Source organism: Callorhinus ursinus, unplaced genomic scaffold (genome assembly GCF_003265705.2).
Source record: "Callorhinus ursinus isolate GAN/ISIS: 27379988/994484 unplaced genomic scaffold, GSC_fseal_2.0 scaffold9, whole genome shotgun sequence".
In the NCBI taxonomy this organism is placed as follows: domain Eukaryota; kingdom Metazoa; phylum Chordata; class Mammalia; order Carnivora; family Otariidae; genus Callorhinus; species Callorhinus ursinus.
Genome location: NW_027397071.1, coordinates 5,108,912 through 5,134,242, shown reverse-complemented (window position 1 = coordinate 5,134,242; position 25,331 = coordinate 5,108,912). Strand labels below are relative to the sequence as shown.

General features: G+C 38.4%; 1 protein-coding gene across 7 annotated transcripts in view; it reads right to left on the bottom strand.

The window, feature by feature from the left end:
- Window positions 1-17,117, bottom strand: part of CSDE1 (cold shock domain containing E1) — a 40,385-nt gene extending 23,268 nt beyond the window's left edge. For 4 of the 7 annotated variants that reach the window (XM_073896093.1, XM_073896094.1, XM_073896097.1 and 1 more), the window contains exon 1: window positions 234-389. In XM_073896093.1, the coding sequence (XP_073752194.1) occupies window positions 234-374 (141 nt within the window). In that variant the 5' untranslated portion in view covers window positions 375-389. Of the gene's footprint in view, window positions 1-233; window positions 390-8,835; window positions 9,226-16,997 lie in introns of those variants that run through there. The other 3 variants (XM_073896095.1, XM_025872496.2, XM_073896098.1) reach the window with 3 other exon arrangements.
- Between the last annotated feature and the right edge of the window lie 8,214 nt (window positions 17,118-25,331).

Sequence of the window (25,331 nt, the reverse complement as noted above, 5' to 3'; positions counted from 1 at the left end):
TCTACTTCTCACAAGCTCCCAAGGTTAATACCAATGCTTTAGATTTTTGGACTCACTTTGAGTAGCAAGACCCTAAACTACTAAATTTATCTTTCCTGATTCAAGATGAAGGAAATGCCTAGGGAAGTTAGAAAGTGAGTCTGCAGGTTATTTCAACCGAAGTGAGCGGCCCTCTTAAGTCATGCTCTTAACACAAAGCAAAATAAGCTGGGATGACTGTTTTCCTGACTTACAGATCTTTGATACGTGGGGGTCCTCTTTTGTTTTTTAGTCCCAGATGAGGTAGAAGACGAAGATAAAGGTAAAGAATGTGAAGGAGGGGTTGCAGGAGGGGGATGAGGATCTGATGATGATACAGTAAAAGTGTTGTCCATCTCAAACAGCTGTGATAACATAGCACAATGTTTGTAACTATGATCAAGAACAATTTAACACACACTTCAACTTCTTTATCTTTTCAGATTTACAAGTAGGTTACTTCAGCAAATTATACTTCATTCAGATTTCTATTGACGAAAGAAATTAAGGCGTTAACATTAAAAGGTCAAGCTGAAAGGTATTTTTAAAAATCCTTTTACAATTCCAAATCCCCAACATTTACAATTCTTTAAATGCCATCAGGATTCTCTGGCGGTTGCTACAGTGATACAATTCAGCCCAATTTCTTCTCAGTGTCTCACAACTTTACAAATAATCCAAAATTCTCTATCAACTTGTCTCCCCAGAGTACACACAAGATAATCCAATGGGGTATGGGAAGAAAATATTACAACTATGTATTTTGTCCAGAGATAAAACAGCTTTTATAAATACGTACTTTCAGAGAGGACTCACTGAGTTGGTACGTTAGATCACATCACATACCACACACATTACTTAGGTGGTCTGAGGGAAGGGTGAGGAAGAAGTTGACAAGTGAAGCCCTCATTAATTAACTTACTTTCAGCATATTACAGTTCATATTTCCCAATTAAGTGGACAAATTTAGCTATCTAGTTTAAACTGCCCTCAAACACAAATGGTTGAAAAAGACTGCTGCAGAAGAAACAGAAGATAATGCTAAATAAGGCAAACACATGCCAAGAAAATGGGACCTGACACTTCTCATCCTAGTTCTAGCTCTTTGACCCCCGAATTGCAACGTAAAATGACCACTTAGTAAGATCTGACAAATCTGCCAGAGCGTTAGTATCAAGACTATGTAGACACTTATACTAGAAGCAGTAAAACATACTACACGTATACTGTTCCTCACAATTCAGGATGGCATAAAGTTTTTAAACACTTAAAAACTAAGCATTAAGACAATATTTTTAGTGAGAGTGGAAAGTTTCTGCACTGTTAATAGGTGAACTATTTTTATAATATTGCTTATTTCATCTTTATCTTATTTGTAGCACTAGCTTTTACAACACAAACATAGCATTACCACATGATTTCTAAGTATATACACATGTGCACACTGACCATACATGCTATTACATTTACTAACACTTTGATGAAATTAATTTGAAGAAGACTATTCTAGGTCCAAGATATGTTATGACTTTTCAAGCTGAGCTTCTCCCATATGTGGACCATAGTTCTTATTACCATACAGGTAAGAACATAATACTGTGATTTGTAACACATAGACCATGAAGTCACAAAAACCTCAAGTCTCCAGTCCTACCACATATTCCTGCAGACACGAGGTAAGACTCTTGTTTTTCTAAGGGAAAATGAAACAGAATTACAAGGAATTAGAGCTATGCTTTCCTAAGATTAAATTGTTTCCCAACAAAGGTTCTGGAATTTAGGCTGTACTGGTCATTAAGTCTCATCTCACCTCTAAATGAACATCAAAACACAACTGAAAAAGGGCCTTTCCTTTCTCCTAGCATCTTTCCTGAAGTTTCTTTCTCTAAAAGAAGAGGCCCCCCCCCTCTTCTTTTTTTAAGGAGAAACATATTACTCAAGCAACTTTAGATAAAGCAGTAGGTTAACACCCTTCCCTTCAAAGAGTTCCTTACAATTCAGACTAAACTACATTTTTACGGCACTGTAAAATTTTCTTAACCAGCACCACTAAAACTTTAAGTACCATTAAACAAAATAAAAGTTCATTAAAAAAAACCACTAATTACATAAAAGTGTAAGTCCAATGGAAAAAGTAGATGGCTCAAGAACAGATGCTAAATAAAAAATTAAGATAAAGACACACCAAAAAAAAAAGGGGGGGGGAGGAAAGGACCAATGTATAAATGTAATTTGGCTTTTTTTAAATAGGGGGAAAAACCAACTTATGTGCCCACCTTATAGCATACAAAAATATACTCAAGATAGATTGAGTTAAATACTCTAACATCAAATAAAAACATACTATTAATCAAATTTTTGGAAGGAAGACTTTCTAGATTTGAAAGAGAAAAAAACTGCAAAGGAAAGGATCAGTATTTGATTATATGAAAGGGACAAGCTTTTATACTCAAACTTAAGGAAAACAAATGCAAGTAAGTATCTCAGTGTACTATTAAGGAAATTTAATCAATAAGAACTGGAATAGTCACCTCTTTTCCGCATTTTGCTTTCTGCAATTTGTTACCTCCCTCCCCCCAACAGCAGTCTGGAAGCTGGTGATTCCTCCTGACATATCCTCAGAAGGTCAACAGTAGCCTCACACTGCGTCACTGTATGTACATCATTCATCACTTCATCACATCATGTAGGCATTTTATCACATCATTACAAGGGCAAGTACAGTACAATGAGATATTCCCAGAGACACATTCACATAACTTTTATTATACTGTTATAATTATGCTACATTAATATCTTACTGCACCTAATTTGTAAGTTAAACTTAATCACAGGTATGTAAGGAAAAACATAGTCCATATAGGGTTCCCTACTATTCGCAGTTTCAGGCATCCACTGGGGTCTTGGAACATAGCCCCTGTAGATTGGGGGAGGGGGGGCCTACTGTACTAGAATATAAGCTCCATGAAGGCAAGGACTTTTTGTTCAAAGCTAAATCCCTAGAGTTTAGACAAAACAGTTGTTGGCACATATTAGGCGCTCATTTGTCAAATACTCAAAGTATTAAGACAAATAAATTAGACTTAAAGACCATTCATTAAACATAAAACACAAAACTTCAGTTTTGTCAATAAAAAATTTCCATAAAGCACATGAGCCATTTATCAAACTACCAAAGATAAAAGATTTAAAAACAGTGAGAAAGTACGTTAAAAACAGTGTGCTCAAGTATTTTTATGGTGGTAAACTGGCGCAACCTTTCTGAAATGCAGTTTAACAACATGTATCAAAATGTGGAGTTGTTTTCCTTAATAATTCCAATGCAGGAAACCTATCCTGGAGCAATGTGAAATGTGAACACTTTATGTATTCTCAGAAATGTTTTAACAAGTGCCTGGAAACAATCTAGTCTAAAAGCTGGTTCAGGAAAAGTCACAGTAGGGCGCCTGGGTGGCTCAGATGGTTAAGCGTCTGCCTTCGGCTCAGGTCATGATCCCAGGGTCCTGGGATCGAGTCCCGCATCAGGCTCCCTGCTCCTTGGGAGCCTGCTTCTCCCTCTGCCTCTCTCTGTCTCTCATGAATAAATAAATAAAATCTTTAAAAAAAAAAAGTCACAGTAATTTATATAAATGCTATGGAGTCATTAGAAAGGATGTATGAATATGCTTATACTATAATATGAAATGACAAGAGACACCTATACAGTATGATTTCAAATGTATTTAAAAAAAGAAAGACCAGAGGGGCGCCTGAAGGCCCAGTCGTCAAGCGTCTGCCTTCAGCTCAGGTCGTGATCCCAGGGTCCTGGGATCAAGCCCCGCATCGGGCTCCCTGCTCTGCGGGAAGCCTGCTTCTCCCTCTCTCACTCCCCCGGCTTGTATTCTCTCTCTTGCTGTCTCGGTCAAATAAAGAAAATCTTAAAAAAACAAAACACAAAAACAGACCAGAAAAATCTAATTTAATGCTCACAGATTTCTCAAGAAAACACTTAGAAAGTATCTTAAAATGGTAAATGGGGATAGAATCCAGTACTCACTCCATGGCTTGCATTCTTTTTAAGACTTACTTGAGACAGTGAGAGCAAGCACAAGAGTGGGGGGATGGGGTGGGAGGTAAGGACAAGCAGACTCCACGCCACAGTGCAAAGCCCGATGCAGGGCTGGATCCCTGGACCCTGAGATCATGACCTGAGTCGAATCAAGAGTTGGCTCCTTAACTGACTGAGCCTCCCAGCCGCCCCTCCATGGTTCACATTCGTAACCACTGCCTTATACATTAAAGAACTTTAGTACCTAAAATACATCAACACTGTTCTGGGCTTTGCTCACAAAGAGAACAGACAAAAATCCCCAACCTCACAAAGTTTAAACTTTCTACTCTTTTCTACATATTTATTTTTAAAATTGGAAAATCAAGTCATTAACAATGTTAACTCATTCCTTTAAAAAAAGAATTAGAATCAGAGGTCAAATTTAAACTTAATTCCTAATCCAAGAAATCGACTAAAGTTCCCTGAAGAACACAGATCTAGGATCCAAAGACCGGCTTTTAGTCCTGCTTCTCGTACATAAACTTCTCTAGGATTATTTCCTCAAATGTAAAGTGGGGGCCTAAGGGGTCTCCAAATTCCCTTGCAGGGAGGAATCAAAATTCTGTGCTTTGTAATTTCTTTTTGCAACATCTGAGTTGTTTCTTCCGCCTTTTTCCTAACCTAGTCTGCTTGGCAGCTACTGACAAAGAATTAAGTCTAGAAAAGGCAGCCTATTTCACTTGAAGGCAGTTTTAGAAAGTGACTTTGTATTCTTTCTCTAAACATACCTTCCCTTAACTCCCATTGATCCTTTCAGTTTTCTGAATGCAACTGTTTTTCTCAAAAACTGAAGTTCTGGAGATGTTCCAAATAATTACTCATTAAAGTGCAGTTTACTACTACTCTTACTGTATCCTGACAAACATTCAGAAAGCATGGAATGATTATGTTTGATTTTACAGACCTAACTTTCAGTAACTTTGTATAGTAAAAAATCTCCACATTGTTTCTTAACTAATTAGTAAAATCAGGTTTTCTCCTTTTAGTGGTTCTGTAACTCATTCTTGTTCCTGAAGAAAAAGCTAATTGAAAACTACATTTCCTTTGTTGGCTAACCTGGAGTTCCAATTCCAACTTAGAGATAATTTTAAATCAGGCTTTGTAATCGTTTTTTTTTAAGCATTCTTCTATGCCCTTCCTTAATGCCTACCTCACAAGGTTGTTGGGATGGTTAGATGAGCTTTCCACTATAAAGCCTATAGTAGTGCTTAGCACGTAAGTGCTCACATAACTATTTATCAGGTCCTTTTCAAAAGCAGCGCAAGGAGGGAAATCTGGCAACACACACTTGGAAACCTCTCTGAAAATCAGTCCATTAGTTAATACCTTTTAATGTATTATACTCCAACCTACATTTCTCCAGAGTGACCATATCAGAGTATCATGAGATCCTCTGTCAAATGTCCTTATTGAAAAGTCTTTTTTTTTTTTTTCTCAAATTCATTTGCTCTTGGATCTTGCTAGGGATAGAGGGTAAGCTCCAAAGTTCCCACACCTGACTGAAAATCAGTCAAGACCTGTATAGGTCTCCATTAACTACTACCACACTCCTAGAAAGTTAACAGAGTTATAGTCTCATTCAATCTGGGGCTTTAGTTTTCTTTTAATGTTCCCACCTTTGCTTTCCTTTTGTCACCTTTAGACTGCCTTGAGCAAACAAATCCATTTCACATACCAAACTTCTTAGAAGCTTTATTCTTGATTTTTTTTTCAGGCCAATGTCTCCCATATTTATTATTATTTTTTTTAAAGATTTTATTTATTTGGCAGACACAGCCAGAGAGGGAGCACAAGCAGGGGGAGTGGGAGAGGGAGAAGCAGGCTTCCCGCAGAGCAGGGAGCCCGATGCCGGGCTCAATCCCAGGACCCCGGGATCACGGCCTGAGCCAAAGGCAGACGCTTAACGACTGAGCCACCCAGAGTCCCCATATTTATTCCTTCTTAATTATGTAATATTTACCACTGTTACAAAAGTCCCTTTTAAAATCTGGGGTTCTATTGTATTATCAGATGTATTTCCTTTGCTGTACCCCTTTTAAGTGGAATACTTTACAACTACATAATCAGAACATGTTTTTTTTAAATCAGAACATATTTTACTGTATCTCCTACCCCAATTGTTATTTATCTTTTGTAAATTTTGAAAGCTATGAGCACATATATTTATATATTAAAAATGGTCACGTTGGGGTGCCTGGCTGGCTTAGTGGATGGAGCATGCAACTCTTGATCTCCGGGTCGTGAGTCTGAGCCCCATGTTGGGGGTAGAGTTTACTTAAAAAAAATAAAATTTAGGGGTGCCTGGTGGCTCAGTCTGGTTAAGCATTTGTCTTTGGTTCAGGTCATGATCCCGGAGTCCTGGGATCCAGCCCCACGTCAGGCTCCCTGATCAGCTGGGAGTCCAGCTTCTCCCTCTCCCTCTGCCCCTCAGCTCATGCTCTCTTTCGCTCTCAAATAAAATCTTTAAGAAATAAAATAAAATTTTGGGCGCCAGGGTGGCTCAGTTGGTTAAGCGACCGCCTTCGGCTCAGGTCATAATCCTGGAGTCCTGCGGCAGGCTCCCTGCTCAGCAGGGAGTCTGCTTCTCCCTCTGACCCTCCCCCCTCTCACGCTCTCTCAAATAAAATCTTTAAAAAAATAAAAATAAAATTTATAAAAATGTTCATGTAGTGAACTAATATTCAGAATACAAAGAATTAGGCTAAAAAAAGCACTTCTTTAAATCCATTTCTACAATTCAATAAAATGAAATTGAAGCTTTAGTTCTAGTCTTTCACCTGCTTTCAGTCAAGATAAAACTGTGCAGTTTCAATCTCCATTATCTTATCTAACCCAGCACAATTTATAACAGCCTAAAATTAATTTTAAAATCAGATGAGGAGGTATGAAGAAACAAACAGAAAAAGCAAATAGTACAACAGCCTTAAGACTGTTTATGGAAGAGAGACAGATAAATTGGTTATTATTGGTAGTTTTCAGTTAAGGAGTAATTTTGGTCCACAGTAAGGTCATTACCACAGTAGGCTCCTCAGCCTCTAAATAAATTGCAGATTAAAGGCCCAAGTGCTTCTTGAAATGGTGATGAAGCTTTTACAAGACATCAACCTAGGAATGACCTAGTATTTTCATTCCTCATTCTATTTGATTGCTGCAGCATTTTTAAAAAGGTTTACCACCAAATCCTCCTTGAAATTATCTTCCTTGGTATTCCTTCCTGGCTACCCATTTCTCTGAACATTCTCTTCTTTGGCACTTCTTCATTTATTACCTATAAAGTGAGGACTCCTTTCTGAATACAAAGCTTTTATTTATTTATTTATTTTTTAGAAAACCTGAAGATTAAAAAGGAGAATTGCCTTTCCTAATCCTCCCTTCCCAAAAAAACCACTGTTCAACATTCCATGCTAGCGTATTTCCTCAATTTTCAAATTACTATCTAATGAATGCAATAGATTTCCACAATATATTTTGCTTTGATCAAGTCCCCACATAAACTTCCCTATTCCTATGAACAACAAAGGTTTTGAACTTCTACAACTGGATAGACTAGGTCAATTCCCTCCAGGCTCATCTTCATATTCAATTAATTGGTTATCAAGTCCTATTACTTCTACCACTGAAACACCTACTGCCTCTTTCTCTGCCTATTCCATGGCTTTTATCTTCCTTATATTCTATCCATTGCTCTTAACAGGTCTTCTCATCTTCAGCCTATCCCTTAAAAGTTGCACCATTTGTTTTAAAAGATACACTTCTGAATATGTAACTTTAAGTGTGTCTTTAAAATCTGGAGCAAGGGCGCCTGGGTGGCTCAGTCGGTTGGGCGACTGCCTTCGGCTCAGGTCATGGTCCTGGAGTCCCGGGATCGAGTCCCATGTCGGGCTCCCTGCTCAGTGGAGAGTCTGCTTCTCCCTCTGACCCTCCCCTCTCTCAAATAAATAAAATCTTTAAAAAAAAAATAAATAAAATCTGAAGCAATAAAACTATCTCAGTTTTTTTTTAATTTTTTTATTGTTATGTTAATCACTATATTACATCATTAGTTTTTGATGCAGTGTTCCATGATTCATTGTTTGTTCATAACAAAAACTATCTCAGTTTTGAAATAAGAAACCCATTAAGCCCTTGCTTATAAATATGACTTCTCCACAGAACAAAGTCAAATACAGTGGGCCTTCAGAACCTGCCTTCAGCAAGCTTCCCTAATTACTCTCTCTACCCACAAAACTGTATTTCCTACTCTGTTCATAATGGACTTACCTTATACCATGTGCTTTCAAATTTCCCTGAATCTGCTCATTCTGTTGCTACTAGAAGCCTCTTCTTTCTCTCAAAGCACTACTCACCTTAAATGTCCCTTCTCTTTCTTTACCCCTTTACAGAGACCTCTGAACATAGCCTCCAAAGGGCATCCATTAACTGAAACCCTAACTTTTAAACAGTACAGATGAGAGTTTTTCTAAGAGACCAATTAATTGAGATCCACATGTATTAGCAAATGTAATCCTGTGTGAAAAATCCCATAGTTTGGCCATAAATATTGTCCTTGTTTAATAAGAAACAATAAATTAATCCAGTTTTGGTATTTTCAGACTAGTTGAGAATGTAAATTGTTTTCAGAATATCTTTAGAAGAAACCAGATTAAGAACATTTGATATTTGACCAAAATAATGAGGAAATCCAAAATTATAAACTGATTCTTGCTGACAGAAAACTATAAACCTACCTCGCAGTGATAATCAAATATTGCACTTTCAGTAGTATTTGCTGATTCTTCTTTTTCAGCACACGTTTCAAAGGATGAAAGTTGCTAGTATTAAAAAAAAAAAGAGCGAGAGAAAATGATCTATCAAGCTAATAAAGAATACAACTGCTGCTGCACCGGGCAATCTCACAGTACAGCACTGAAGAAAACAAAGACTACTAGCAGCGTTGGGAAGTGCTCTTTCAAAGCTGTTGAGTAGGCACAAACTTCTTGTTTCAGATCAAGTGTTGTGTCTTCAACTTAAGTGTACTCTTCTTTGGTCTTGTTGTTTGTTTCGAGGTTTGTTCCTTGCCTGATCTGAACTTGAAGCAGCAGTTTCAGGTGGTAAAGTCTGTTCTGTTACACTTCATACTAGAGATAAAAAATGAAGACATTAAGTATAATTTACATAAAAGAACCAGGACAGAGGGTGGGTAGAGGGACAGGCTCATTTCATAAACTCAGAATCACTGGTTAAACAAGTAATGCAGGAAACTTGGAAGCACACTCATTTGATGTTATTTGAGCAATCTCTCAAGTGCTAATGGATACCACCTCCTTTGATGTCACACACTCAAAATGGGAATTTCACATTCCTTGGTGACACCCCACACCATAAGTTCTAAGTTTCAGAGCATAATATTCAATTTAATACAAGTGTTTTATAAGCATCTAGCACTGTGGTAGGTATTGTGGAAAATACAAAAGAAGTTCCTGCCATCAAGTAATTTACGTATAACAAGAGTTATATGTGGAGAAAAACCAGAATATAGAAAATGCCAAAAATAATTTGCTCAACTAATCTTGAGTACTGTCATATACTTTGTATTAGAACTACTACTTACTGTTTATTCACCATTGTATATACATTGAAGCAACATCGTGAGCACAGAGAAGGCTTTTAATCAAAAGTGGAGACTTAATTTGGTGAAATAGGCAAAATTTTGAGAGAAATAAAACAGCCAAGTATTCTAGGCACATCACACAAGCCAAGCCAGGGTATGCCACTAAATTCTAAGTTCCTTGAAAGCAGGGACCACGTATATGATCTTCTATGCCTGACATCAAGGGAGGTTTATTACATGAAGGACTGTGGCAACAAGTGTGGCTTGTTTCACAGGAATCAATAAGCTAGTGTGGCCAGAACAGAGTGAAATGGGATATGTGGTGTGACAGGTATAGTGGAGCCAGATTATGAAGTATTTCAACTTGATATAACAGGAAACAGAGAGCCTTAGTTCTTGATGAAAGGGTATTAAGTCTTGAAATCCTATGGGAGATGACTGAGTGAAGAAAACAGAAATCTCATTTGAGCTGTTGCCAGAAATAGATGAGAGAAATGGCTATAAAAAAGAAACAATTAAGATGAGAAAAGATGGGAAGTGAAATATAAGTCAAACCACAGAACTGTGCTTTATATTGGCCATAAAAATGATTCTTTTGCACTGACTGAAATATTAACTAAACTGGTGCTATTAGCTAAGTGATTTATATGGGGAGAAGAAAAAGGTAGACTTGGTTTTAGAAATGGTGAAAAATGAATAGTGTGTTTATTTTAAAAACATCAGAGATAAGAATGACTATATGGTGAGAGGCCAGAGCTTGTGAAGTTTATAGACTAGGAGAGCTCAAGTTCATTCACTGACACTCCCTAGTAAAATGCCACGAACAAGTCACTTCATCTCTCTAAATTTCAGTTTCACATATGCAAAATGAAAACTTATCAACAGCTGATCTGTGGCTGTTTTGTGTGTGTGTGTGGCAGACTAAACATTCCCTGACTTTATATTATTACCTCAAATATCAAATATTACATTTGTCCCATCTTTCAGATTTTATTTGAATCATTCTATTTCCCCAGACTAGATACTTCTTAGAGCAATGGTTGCAGATCACTTGGGAAGTTTTAATAAATACTTATGCCCAGTCCCCACTCAAAGAATAATTTAACTGGCCTGAAGTAGGGCCATTTCTGTTATGATCTTTGACTCTTTTCACTCCACCTCCACACCCTATGTTGCAAGTCTTTATCAATATTTCCTTAAAGAGATCTTTTGTCCTAAATGACACATTTTAGTCCAGATATCTAACATATCTAACTTCCAGTGTCAACCCTTTTCATTTTCTGTCACATAACACCGCCAAACTGATCAATCTGTAACTTCAATTTCATCTCATTTCATTGTCCAAAACCTCAGTGATTTTTCCAGCATTCTAGATGGGAAGTTCTTAATCCTGGCTGCACACCCAACCCGACTACCTGGGTAACTTAAAACACACACACACACCACACCACAAAAAAAATCAAAGCCTGGATCCTACCTTGAGATTCTAATTTAATTTCACTAGCGTTAGGTCCCAGGAGTTGGTACATTTTATCCTCCCCCCGCCAGCCCCGGCCCGTTTCTGACTTGCAGCCAGGATTTAAGAGCCACCACTTAAGATGTTCTTTATTCTACCTTTCCATCTTTACCTTTTGACGGCTCTCCAGTTCTTCTCCTAGATAGGTTTATTTTCCTGCCTAATCCTCATAACCCCTGGGAGATGCATGAATTCTAGTCTTCCTTGTGCATATATGGGTCTTCTCACAAAGAAGATAATTTTGCCATCTTCAAAGTGACACAGAAGTCTTTTTTGACCATTCCAGTACAGACTTACTACCTTAATTTTCACTATGAGGCAGTAACTCCCACTGTCTGCATCATTCTTTCAGATACCAAATCATTTCTGCCCTTTTCTTACTTCATGTTTTTATGTATCTTGTTCCTCCACTTTTTAAAAAAAAGATTTTATTTATTCGACAGAGAGCGCGCGCAAGTAGGCAGAGTGGCAGGCAGAGGGAGAGGGAAAAGCAGGCTCTCCGCTGAGCAGGGAGCCAGATGTGGGGCTCGATCCCAGGACCCCAGGTTCATGACTCGAGCCGAAAGCACCCACTTAACTGACTGAGCCACCCAGGGACCCCTGTTCCTCCAATTATGAAACAAACTCAAGTTTATTTATCACAGCCCCCTTCAGCACTAATCCAGCACTGTGAAACTTAACCATAGCAAAACTACAACAGCAAAGAGGCAGTTAATCCATAATAGGAAAACGACACCAAATTTAAGTGCAGACAGTTCTACTAACTTCTAAAAATTCTGTTTTGATTAACTGTATAGTCTTACTTATCCCATCAAGAAATAATTTCTTTTAAAAATACAGACTCAATACACTGGTTTAATCTTACTATCTTACATCTATTTACGAACCCAAAGACCTCAAAATTGCTATCTGGTAAAACAGGCAAGAATTTCATCAAACTAAGGACAAGACTGTGTGTATCATGGGGGGAAGGGAACCTATCTTGAAAAACTTGGAACAGGATTAACCTAGTGTAGGATGTTGTATTAAGAACTGTCTATATAGTAACAGAGAAATGAGACTTCCAGAATCTAAAATCTGGAGCATTGCAGAGCCAGTCTTGGGCACTAATGAAGCTTATTAGGATCTATTAAAGCTCAAACACACCCACCATCATGAAAAACCCCAAGTGGTGGAATTTCACTTCATTAGTACCTTCACAGCTATGAGATTTCTATGGTTAAACTAAACACTTTTCAGTCAAATTAACACTTAATGAAACCCTTAAAAAGTACCCACTGGGCATTTTAATAAAATGGGCTATGCACTCATGCCAAGATTATCACCATTCATGGGTGGTACTGACAAGTCGTCTGCCTTACCCCTCTGAACCCTCTGAACCCAGCGCATTCCCTCTAGCCCCCAAAGGCTAGATACTTAGTCACAAGAAATACAGAGTAACAACTAAAATATTTAGGCAATTTAAATGTTGATCTGAGTGTCTCCCTGATTGCTAAGTTATCTACTCAGTTTGGAAACAGTAGCATCCCTAGTTAATTATCAACTATTATGTTTTAGTTGGGAGTTAAAGCTAATTCCTTAAACTGATAACCCAATTAGTCATTCCCTATTTCACCTGTCTTAAAATTATCATCACCTGTTTTATTTAGTCTCCCCCCCCCCGTTCGTTGCTTTACCTCAAAAGGACTACTAGAAACCAGGCACACAGTAGGCACTAAATATGTGCTGAACTATAACTTATGTGGCCAGCAATCCATCTAAAATCTGTCATTTTGACAAATTACTCTCAGAGTTTGTACAGCACTCACTTGGGGAGAATGTTAATGAAAGGCTAAACCAGTCTATAAGTCTCCCCACCTAACTTACTTTCTTCAGAAAGTTTTTTTTTTTTTTTTTTTGAGAAGAGCAAAGATCCAATTAGGCAGCATGGGACTGAAAAGGTTCTCTATTGTTGCTTTATATGAATAATATTCTTACCCTAACTTCCTCCTTCATAAATTTTGATAACTCAAGTTTAAGTATGTCATGTTTTGCTATAACCTGTATAACTGAAGAGCTTAACAGGTTTTAATTCACTTTTACTTTACAATCTATGGAAAATGATAAAGTTCAGATAATTAACCAAGTCAGCAACATGGCGAGCAGAAATTAAAGAATATCAAATTGCCGCAACTATCTTTTTGTATATGTTTAGTAATAGCAATTATAATGGGCTGTTAGTTACCCGAACAGCTATTAAGACATTTAAAGTTACTTATCCATTTATCACTTAACTGTTTTTACAATATACTAATACTTTGAAATAGGACAGATGCCAGTGTAAGAAGCTGAACGTTCCAGACACAAAATCAGAGAATAGTGTAGACCAGCACTGTCCCAACAGAAATAAGTGTAAGCCATGTATGTAATTTAAAATTTTCTGGTGATCATATTAAAGTTGAGAGAAACAGGGCGCCTAGGTGGCTCAGTCAGTTAAGCAACTGCCTTCGGCTCTGGTCATGATCTCAGGGTCCTGAGATCAAGCCCCATATCGCATCCTGAATCTCGGGCTCCCTGCTCAGCACGGAGCCCGCTTCTCCCTCCCTCTCCCTCTGCCTGCTGCTCTCCCTGCTTGTGCGCGCGCGCTCTCTACCAAATTAAAAAAAAATTGAGAAACAGGTGAAACTAATTTTAATTAAGGCTATTTAATCAAATATACCCAAAATGTTTTCCATATGTAATCAATCTAAAAGTTTTCTTTGAAATCCATTGTTTATTTTACAATTATAGCACAGTTCAATTCAGAATGTACACAGTTTAAATGCACAACAGCCACACGTGGCTAGCGGCTACTATATTGGTCACAGCAAGTATAGGCTTACCAGGGCAAAAGGCTCTGGCATGCCCAATAAATAGTAAACAAAAGGCTCCTGGGCGAAGACTCTGAGATAAAAGGAGTCAGTTATCTAGCAAATCTGATCATAGCAGGAGCTTGTACATACTACATTTGAGAAGCAGAAATGCAAATAACTAGCTGGTTATCTACTGGCTATAGCTACAAACCAATGGATAGCCTACATGTTAACTGTGGAGAAACTGCTAATCAGTTTATTTTCAACTACACAGTTTTACCTCAGCATTAAAGGGCATATTAAATATAAAAACACTCCAAAAATAAAATTACCATTCAATACTTCTGAACAGAATACTGCCTAGATCATATTCCAGTTCAATAACCCTAACGAAAAATGTAGCACAATTCCTTAGGCTTGGCAGTATGAACTGAAAAAAAGTTTTGCATTGTTTTTAACCAGGTACTCACTCATACATGGAAGTGGAAAGCATTCCAATATCTAGACAAAGGAATGTTTTAAAATCCTGACTTGGCAAAAAGAATTTAACATCAAGAAATGATGGAATTCAAGAAAACAAGTCACTTCTACCAAAGCAGTTTCACCCCTGGAGACATTCTAGCCACGAAGTCTTAGAAAAAAATGGTTTGTTTTTTTTTTGTGGCTATAATTCTCTATTATGAAAAAATCCTACAAGTTTTACAGCTCTCCCTAAGACAGTTTGAGTCAAAGATCTCAAAGTAGGTACCCTTTTGGTTTTTGAAAAGACAAAGCTAAGAAGGCATCAATTCTGTGTTTATTTAACGAAATCAAGATTTTTATTTTATTTCATAGTAGTCCTAAGTTCAGCACCTTAAAAAAATCTGTCCAAACAGCATTTCCATGTTTCAACTACCCTGTCACAAGTATGGCCCTCACAACGTGAATGAATTTAATAACTCTGAGCCATACACTTAAAAAAGATTAAAATGATAAATTTTACGTAACGTATATTTTAAAAGAAACTAATTTTTTAAAAATGTTGAACAGCCCCGCACAGTGTATCTTTAGATGGCTGGAGGGGAAAACAGAAGCGGGATAAAGCAGGACTAAATGTCAGCTTTCATGATCTCATTTTTGAATTGTAGGAATTTACTAGAATTTTCAACCACACTCTAAAGGTCATACTTGGTAAGTCAGAACTTAATTACAAAAAAAGAAAACCTATCTTCTGCGCCTCAAATACTTTACTTTTCAACTCAGCTGCTATAAATACTCATCTCAATGGTAAACATCCAGAGCAGCTGCAAAATCACTCAAACCACTACCATCTCTTTTATTTCAGGCCTAAGGCTAAAAGGAAACAAAAAGAAACAAGGTTGAATATTTATCTAGATGTTATGACTCAGGTATATGTCCATTCAGGCATATAAACCCTCTCCTTACCCACACCAAGAATGACTATTATTCATTAGTATCCCAAAAGCACCAAGGTATTGCACTACCCCTCAATGTAGTATTAAGAATGCTTATCTTCTAGAAACTCAAAATGAAAATTACTCAGCATTTTGATAACAGAATAACTTACAAGCTGTAACTTGGTACCTAAATTTTACAGACCGGTGGCTCTGGCCAAGAGCTGCCAGTTCATATATCTTCCTCATCAAAAGCAAAGTCTATCAAAGGAAATTTAACCACCACAGTGTCTTCGGGAGTCCTCCCTCCCTCCCCAAGCCTGTCTCCAAACTCTTTAAAGAGGACCACATTTTTTCACTCATTTTAGGTGCAAAGCAATTACCTCCTCCTACAATGTTCAGACTTTTGTGTTTGCAGATTGATGGCTGTTTTTAGGGAGCGTTCCCTGCCTCACTTTTGAGTCAAGCAAGAAAGAAGCCACCTGGGTGTTTCTAAAGGAAAACCTTAAAGCAAAAGAACCGTGGCACTAAAATTTCATATTGACAAAATATCGGATGGTTAAAAACCTCAAGTGTCTCCGACCAGGGCTCTAAAAAACTAACTCTACAGAGAATGACGAAGCCAAGTCGTTCATTGCTCAACGTAGACCAGGCTTTTGCACCGTAAGAGCCAGAGATGGCGGTTAAGGACGGCTCCACTGAGCTCTAATAGAGCACGCCCTAACCCCAGGATAGAGCAGTGAGAGACACGTGCCGAAGATTAGGGGCTGGTTTTCTTTCTCAAGAAGCCGAAGGGAAAGCAAGAAGGGAAGGCTGGGTGCGGGGACTCAAGACAGACAGCTCCAGGTGAGTGGAAGTAAAGATGACACTTCAGCTGAGCTACTGTTTGAAGTGTCTCTTCAACAGGAAAGTGGGCTTTCAATAGGAAAGGAGGTGTCTCTAAGCATTTAGATGGAGCAGGGTCTCAGTCCATACACAAAGGAGGCGCCACTACCGCACTGCGCTCTGGTACTCGTAGTCAGACCCCCAAGCAGGTGACGGACAGTAAGCTATAAGGTCCAGAGTGAGAGTAGGCCCCTCTCCCTCTGCCTCCGGCTCCTCCAGCTTCACACAAAGGACCGCGCCACCACCCCCTCGCCCCGCCCGCCGGGACTTGTAGTTCCCGTTCCCCCCGCCAAGCCGCAGAGGAGGAAGTGGCTAGACTACAATTCCCAGCAGCCTCCGCGCCCAAGCCCCGCACCCCTGCCTCCATCTTGGCTGCGGTCGGAGCCTCCATTTTCGCTCCCTCCCCCCACTGTAGTCACCACCACCACCACCACGCGCGGCTGCCTGGCCTCGACTCTTCGTTTCGGCTCTGCGGCCTGACGTGAGGCTTAGACAGTTAAACGGAGGCCAGGTGGAAAAGCCCAGGGTAGAGACTAAGGGCGAGATCTTCCCTGCCCGGAGCTCTAGGAGTGCCCACCTTGACTCAGGAGTCTCTCCCTTTAGTCCTTGTCTTCTCATTTGCCCCTAGCCTGGCTTCTTGCTACCCCCAATTGGACCCCGAGGTCGTACTTACCCCAACAGCTCAGCGCCCCCTCTCCAGCGCCGCCATAAGCAGCACGGCCCGGTACGTAGGAATAAATCTCGCTTCTCTCGCGAGAGTTGCGGGCTCCGAGCGCGTGCACGGGAAGCGGGGTGGGGGGGGTGGGGGCGTGTACTCCTAATACGCCTGCGCATGAGGGCTGAGTGACGCCAACTAGTGCGCTGCTCTTAGCCACAACCAAGATGGTTGCCCACGTTACCCTACATTCCCTCACCCGTGAGCTGCGAGAAGCAATCTCGGTGTTTACTGACTCCGCTGGGAGTCATGGGGTGGGGTGGCGGGTAACTTTCGGCGTCTCTGATCTTTGCAAACCTGAATATGACTATGCCTTAAGCAGCGAGACCAGGGTAAACTTTGAGGGCGAACAATTTAGAGGGCATTTCCAGGAATGTCATCTAAAGGATTTCGCTTTTTCTCAGCGATAATACAGAAACCTCAAACCCCAGTTTCTCCTCATAGTGCAAGTCTTTTTTTCCTCTTGTTTGCTATAATATATTGGAATTTTCATTAGTATAGAGTAGATTTTTAGTAAGGTAATTTGGAAGTTTTACGTGGTACCTTTGTCTCCCAGAAACTATATTGCTTGCAACAGACGGACAAGAGTGAGCAAGGCAGCATAATCATTAAAAAACAACCAAAAAAACCCTCCTTCATCTGACCTTTGCAGTCACCACAAGATAATCGTGGTCTATCCGGTAATCAAAGAGGCTGAATCAGTAACCAAAAGGTTGAAATCAAGGCAAATGGATGATTAATCCAACGGGGTACGAGGAAGGAGGAAAATAGTTAATTGTGGCCACAGAAAAATTCAATGAATTTTCCCTTGTCAAACAATAGAGCAGTACCCTCTGGTGAGAGGAATGCGTTTCCCAGATTCTGCGGCTCTCTCTTTTGACAGTATTAGATAAACAATGACCAGTCACGCTCCTGAGAACTCTGCTACCCACTTTATTTTCGCTTTCAACACATATTTATCCTACCTCTCTTATGTGTCATCGTTGAAGTGTATACAGTTCTCAAGACAAATGGATATGGTTCTGTCCTCAAGGAACTTTCAGTCTAGCATCATTCAGTAATCACAAAAACAAATTTAAACGTACACAGTGAAATAAGTTCAATGAAGGAAAGATGCAGTGTTAAGAGAGTAAGCAGCCTCCAATTCTGAACAAATTTCCTTGAATTCTAAGAGGCAGTATCCTACTTATGATTTTTAAAAAGATTTTCCTCTTACCTCTGTTCCAGTCGGTAAAATTCCATTCCACCTCCAAGCTGCCTCTTTGTTCTCTTTGATGCCTTCCCACACTTTTCCTAGGCACAAGATAACTTGCTTCGCATTTGCTTTCAGTGCTTTCATAGCTCACTGTAATGTAATTATTAGTTTATACTAGCTATTGATACTTTAGTACAGAGCCTATGACATTCATCTTTGCATCGTTTGTCCTGACAGTGCGTGGTATAGACAACTCTCAAAAGCTTGTTGAATGAATAGCACTGAACAACAGTGTAAGAAGTTGTTAGAAATTGGAATGTTCTGTTGGGGCAGTACAAATCATTTAATATATCAAACCAGCTGTTTTGTTTCCTTTGTCCATTTCTTAAATTGAGATCTCTTCTTAGCAATAGATCTAGTCTGGATAATCCAATCTAATGTTACAGAGAAACTGCCTTGGGCTCTTGCACTAGAAACAAGGTCACGTGAAGCTGGGCTAAAAGTAGAATTAGGTCTAAGCACACCTTCTCAAATATCATAGTAATGGGAAATGTAAAAAATAATAGTCTCATTAAATTCTATATATACAATCCCAATTAATAAGGAAAAATAAGTCTTGATTTCTACCATGACACATAGTTTCTAAATACCTTCTTAAATCATATAACCACTTCATCTTCATCATTCTGATTGTCTCAATTGCCTTTAAATTCCTCCTCAGTCCATAATTAGTATCAGTTTACATTTAACAGAAAATGCAAATATGCATACATCCGGAAGCATACATTATAGCTTCCAATGCATTCAAGAAAGCAAAAGATGGAGTCATTTGATTTAAATCACTAGTTTAAGTGATTTAATCTTTATACAAGTACTACCCATAACTAGAGGTTGGTTTCATTTTTAGAAGATCACTACATTTTGCAGCAATAATTTTTTTCAGAATAATTTGAAGTCAAATTAAAAAGCTGAAAAATATAGTTATGTTTATTTTTTTAAACAGAAATAAGTTAAAGCAGAAACTTGTGAAGTCACTTGGGAAACCTTTTCCTATACAATGGGGTAGTCATGGATTTTGAGGAGATATTTAGTCTATTAAGGAATAACGTGAAACAAAAAAAATGCATGCATTATTTTTTGGTATTTATCATATTGGTTTTTCTTCTCTGAGAAACTTAGACAATGAAATCGATTATGATTGTGGTTTTTTTTCTCTCTCTACAAATATCAATAAGCACATATCTCTAGAGTATATTCGACAATCAAAAGTAACCGTCCTTTACATATTTGTAAGGTTTTCTTGAGCAGTGATGGCAACTGTATAGGATGAGATTTTTTAAAAATATTTTATTTATTTATTTGACAGAGAGACAGCGAGAGAGGGAACACAAACAGGGGGAGTGGGAGAGGGAGAAGCAGGGTTCCTTCCTGCCTAGCAGGAAGCCTGATGTGGGGCTCTATCCCAGGAACCTGGGGTCATGACCTGAGCCAAAGGCAGACGCTTAACAACTGAGCTACCCAGGCGCCCCTAGGATGAGATTTTTGTAAGTTCTCCATAAAATGAGAAAAATTAGGTCAATGTGGAGATTTTTAAAAAATAAGGCTAAATTTATTCAAGATTTTAAGGACTGTTTTTATTCTGACATTATGTCCTTCCTATTTAGGGAAGATAAAGGGAACTTCTTTCATAAAATTTCGGTAATAGTGGATAGTAAAGGGATCAATATTCAAGATTTTAGAACAGGAAAACACCATTTAGAGCAGAAACTTTCATAAAGAATAATCATTTCTTATTATTAAGAAATAATTAAGATTTAGTCCTAGAATCCTGCATTCTAAAACTTTGTATTCATTAACAAGCCCCCAACAGTTCAAATGCATTATGTAAATAAGAATAAGAAGCAATATGTAATAAAATGTTAGAATCTAAATAAGAATAATGCAAAAACTATATCCTCTGCTTTAAAGCGTCAACAATATACTTAAGGCAAGACTTATGTGGCCATGCTAAGCTGCTGCACTATAAAGGTAGTCACCCTAAAACTTTAGCTTTGAGAATCAGTTAACCAGAGGGAAAGGTGGAACAAAAGAATATTGTTAATTAAACTTAAATTAGATCCTAATGAAAACCAATTACACTTAAAATAAAATCCAAACTCTTTTACCATGGCCTACAAGGCCCTAATGACCTAGTTCCCACTAAATCTCTAACCCCTAGTTCACCATGATTCAATTCCATTGATATTTTGGTTCTTCCAACATTGTAGATTTGTTCCTACTCAGAACTCTTGCATTTACTGTTGCCTCCATCTGGAATTCTCTTTCCCCAAAATTATCACTTTTTTTCTTAAGATTTATTCATTTGAGAGAGAGAGCACGCACACGTGCGCACTCGTGGTTGGAGGGCAGAGGAAGGGGGAGAGAATCCTGAAGCGGACTCCTCCCTGACCATGGAGGCCAACATGGAGCCCAATTCCAGGACCCTGAGATCATGACCTGAGCAGACACCAAGAGCCTGACGCTCAACCGACTGAACCAACCAGGTGCCCACCACCACTACCAATCATCACTTTTTGGCAATTTCTCATCATTCAGTTTTTAGCTCAAATGTTACTGCCTCACAAAGATCTTCTCTAAAGTAAAAGTACCCAGTATTGCTGTCACTCCCTATAACGTTATCTTGTTTTATTGTCTTCATAACATGTATTGCTATCCAAAATTAACACATTTATGAATTTGTTTATTCCTCTTCTTCCTAAACAATAGCCCAGGCTTCAGTTCTCTGGTTCATCATTGCATCCCCTAAACCTAGAACAGGGACTAATATAACAGTAAGTACATAATAAATATTCATCGAATGAATGAATTCTACATTTCATTAAATCTAAGACAGTATTGATTGTCTGATACATCCTTATTTGTGCACCAGCAAGAAGAAAATATGTTGCCATTTTCACTCTGACATAATATTATTATTACTTAGAATTTTTAGATTTGTTTTTTTTTTTTTTTAAAGATTTTATTTATTTATTAGAGAGAGAGAATGAGAGACAGAGAGCACGAGAGGGAAGAGGGTCACAGGGAGAAGCAGACTCCCTGCTGAGCAGGGAGCCCGATGCGGGACTCGATCCCGGGACTCCAGGATCATGACCTGAGCCGAAGGCAGTCGCTTAACCAACTGAGCCACCCAGGCGCCCTAGAATTTTTAGATTTGTTAATGGAATGCTTTAAAACTTGTTTAGATGTAGTTTAGATTTAATTAGATAAAAGTTTAAAAACGTTTTTATCATGTGTCATTCTTGTGTGTATGTAAAGTGTAAAGTAAAAATAAATGAGCAAAGTAAATTGGTGAAGGTGTTCCTAAAACTTCTTCACAAGGCCTAACTCTTCTGAATCTCTTTCTTTATAGTAATAAATTTGACTATATTTTAATATAGTCATTGATATTAAACAATTGATATTAAATAGCATTAAAAATTAAAAATCAAATTAGGAGAGTAAATGGAACACGTAAAACTGATAATGTATTAGTATCATGACTACTAAATTAGTACATATAAATAAGAAAAAGTCAAGGAAAAGAAATGGGGGAATGGCTTGAATGTCTACATTAAAAAAAAACTGCATAGGGGCACCTGGGTGGCTCACTGGTTAGGAATCTGCCTTCGGCTCAGGTCATGGTTCTGGAGCTCTGGGATTGAGCCCTGTATTGGGCTCCCTGCTCAGCGAGGAGTCTGCTTCTCTCTCTTGCTCTGCCCCTACTCCTTGCTCATGCTCTCTCTCTCTCAAATAAATAAAATCTTTAAAAAAAAAGTTTAAAAAAATAAAATTAAAAAAATAAAAAATTGTATAGGCAAATAAGCACTTGAAATTATGCTCAGCCTCGTTAGTAATCAGGAGAATATGTATTTGTTGAGATTATTTTATTTATTTTTTAAATATTTTATTTTATTTATTTGTCAGAGAGAGAGAGAAAGAGCACATGCGCACAAGCAGGGGGAGCAGCAGACAGAGGGAGAAGCGGGCTCCCTGCAGGGCTTTCATCCCAGGACCCTGGGATCATGACCTGAGCCAAAGGCAGATGCTTAACCAACTGAGCCACCCAGGTGTCCCTGTTGAGATAATTTTAGACTTAAAAAAGAATTAGAAAAATTGTATAGAAAGTTCTCATAAACTCTTCACCCAGTTTCCCATTATGTTAAGTTTACCTAACCCATAGAACAATTTTCAAAAACTAGGAAATTAACCTTGATACAACATTAACTAAACTACAAAATTAATTCAGGTTTTGTCAGTTTTTTCCCTCATATCCATTTTCTTTTCCAGAATCAAATCCAGGATCCCACCCTGCATTTAGTTGTTATGTCTCCTTACTCTCCTCCATTCTATGATAGTTCCTTACTTTTCATGATCTGAACACTTTGGAACAACATCGGTCAGTTATTTTGTAAACATCCCTCTACTTGTTTTTATCTGATCCTTCCCTTGAAACATTATTTAGGTTATGTACCCGTCTCACTGCATCATACCAAGGGTCATAAGATGTTGAAACGTATTATTAGTGATGTTTGCCTTAATCAATTGGTTAAAGTGGAGTCTGCCAGGATTATTCATAGTAAAATTGTTATTTTTCCTTTATAATTACTAATGTTTGGGGTCGGGGGGAGAAACTTTGGGACTATACTTAATTGAATTGTCCTCTCAAAATTCATGTCTACTCAGAAGCTCAGAATGTGGCCTTTTTGGGAATAGGGTCTTTGCAGATGTAATCAAATTAAGATGAAGTCATACTGAATTACAGTAAACACTAATCCAATGACTGGTATTCTTAGAAGAGGGGAATTTGGACACAGACACAGACATATCGGGGGAACATTATATGAAGATGAGGCAGAAATTGCAGTACTATATCTAGAAGCCAAGGAATACAAGAATTGGTAGAAGCTAGAAAAGAGGGCACACATTCTCCCTTAGAGCCTCCAGGAAGAACCAACCTTGTCAACACCTTAATTTCACACTTCTAGCCATCAGAACTGAGAATAAATTTCTGTTGTTTTAAGCCATCCATTTGTAGTAATGTTATGGTAACTCTAGGAAACTAACAAGAGACTAGGCAAATACCTTTTTCTGCTTAAATGTACTAAAATGTACTTAAATAACTAAAGATTAGTTTACTAATTTTAGCATACATTGATCTTGCTGAATCTCTTTTTGGCTCATATATGTGCAGGTTTTTCCTCACAGAATTATTCTTGGGCCACCAAGAATACTGGTAATGCAGAATGTCCTAAGAGTGCTTCATTGTTGTATCCAGGATTTTATTCCAAGCTGCTAAAAGCCATGTGGTTGGCAGAATTCTAAGATGGCTACCAAGAATCCCACCACCTAGTGTACATGCTGTGTATAATCCCCTGCTCTTGAGCATGGGCTGGACCTGTGGATATTAGAGGATACCTCATATCTCCTTTATAACAAAGAGATTACTGCAGTTGTAATTAAGATCTCTGATCAGTTGGGTTAATCAAGAGGGAGATTCTTCTGGTTGGGCCTAACCTAAGCAGGTGAGCTTTTATTTTTTTATTTTTAAGATTTTATTTATTCTTGGAGGAGAGAAAGGGTGTGAGTGAGGGGAGGGGCAGAGCGGGAGGGAGAGAATCTCAAGCAGCCCCCAAGCTGAGTGTGGAGCCCGACACAGGGTTCAATCTCAGGACCCTGAGATCATGACCTGAGCCCAAACCGAGTCAGTCGCTTAACCGACTGAGTCACCTAGGCAGCCCTCAGATGAGCTTTTATGAGGGGAGTCTAGAGGTGGGAGACAAGGGAGGTCAGAGAGATGATCTCCTGTTGGCCTTGAAGTCCTAGGAGTTTTACCCCTACACAGAAATGAATTTTGCCAACAACCATGTGAACTTGGGAGAGGGCCCAGAGCCTCAGATGAGATGCTAGCCTATGTTGACACCTTGATTTCAGCCTTGTGAGATCATTAGATGGGAACCTAGTTAAACCCTGCATGGACTTCTGACCTACAGAATTGTAAGAGAATAAATGGGCATTGCTTTAAGGTGCTAAATTTGCAGTAATCTGTTACATAGCTGTAGAGAATGAATACAGCCATATCCCAGGTTCTTACGCTGGCACTCTCTTGATCTTACAAGAAGGTTCACATGAATGGAAAGTTCACAGACAACAGCTAAACCCCTCTTCCCTTCTCAAGTAGTGCTTAAAATAGTTTTTTTTTTTTTAAAGATTTTATTTATTTGACAGAGATAGAGAGAGAGTGTACAAGCAGGGGGAGCAGCAGGCAGAGGGAAAGGGAGAAGCATGCTCATGACTGGAGTCGAAGGCGGATGCTTAATCAACTGAGCCACCCAGGCGCCCCTTAAAATAGTTTCTTGACCAGAATACCAAGAGCTTTCATTTGGCCAGTCATGCCATCAGGAACGTGGCCAATTTTGCTTTTGCTTAGAATCAACTACATTACAAACCCCTACATGTATAAGACCTATCCTAATTTCAGAGATGTTAAAATATGAAAAAAAATGAATCTTAGGACTGGTATTTTCAGGAGGCTAGATCAAATGTTGAGTGAATTGTAGTTCATTCAGGAGCTCTGAAGGTTCTGCCTCCTTTTCAGGATTCTTTGTGAAAAACAAAAGAAAAAGCATGATCTGCTTTCCATTATATTAGCAGATAATAGTCCTTAATTCCCTTTGAAGGTTGCTGAGACAACTGTAAGTGAAATAGCTGAAAAATGTGCAATATGACTGCTTATTGTGAAATGTATCTAATCTAAATGAGGTAGATGGAGAATTAAGAATTAGTCAGATATTAGCAAGGATTTTTAAAATGCATAATTGTACTATTATATATGTATCTTAACAATCTATTATATAGTCAATGAAATATTGTACATCAGTGGAAATAAATGACAGCTATGTATAAAAGGATCTCAGAAACATAATGTTGAGTGAAAAAACTCAGATCCCCATAGACTACGTGTAACATACGATACCATTTTTATAAAGCTCAAAAAGGAACCAAACTAAAAAATGTCACTTTAGGGATACATATTTTAGGTCTTTTTGCATGTGAGAGAA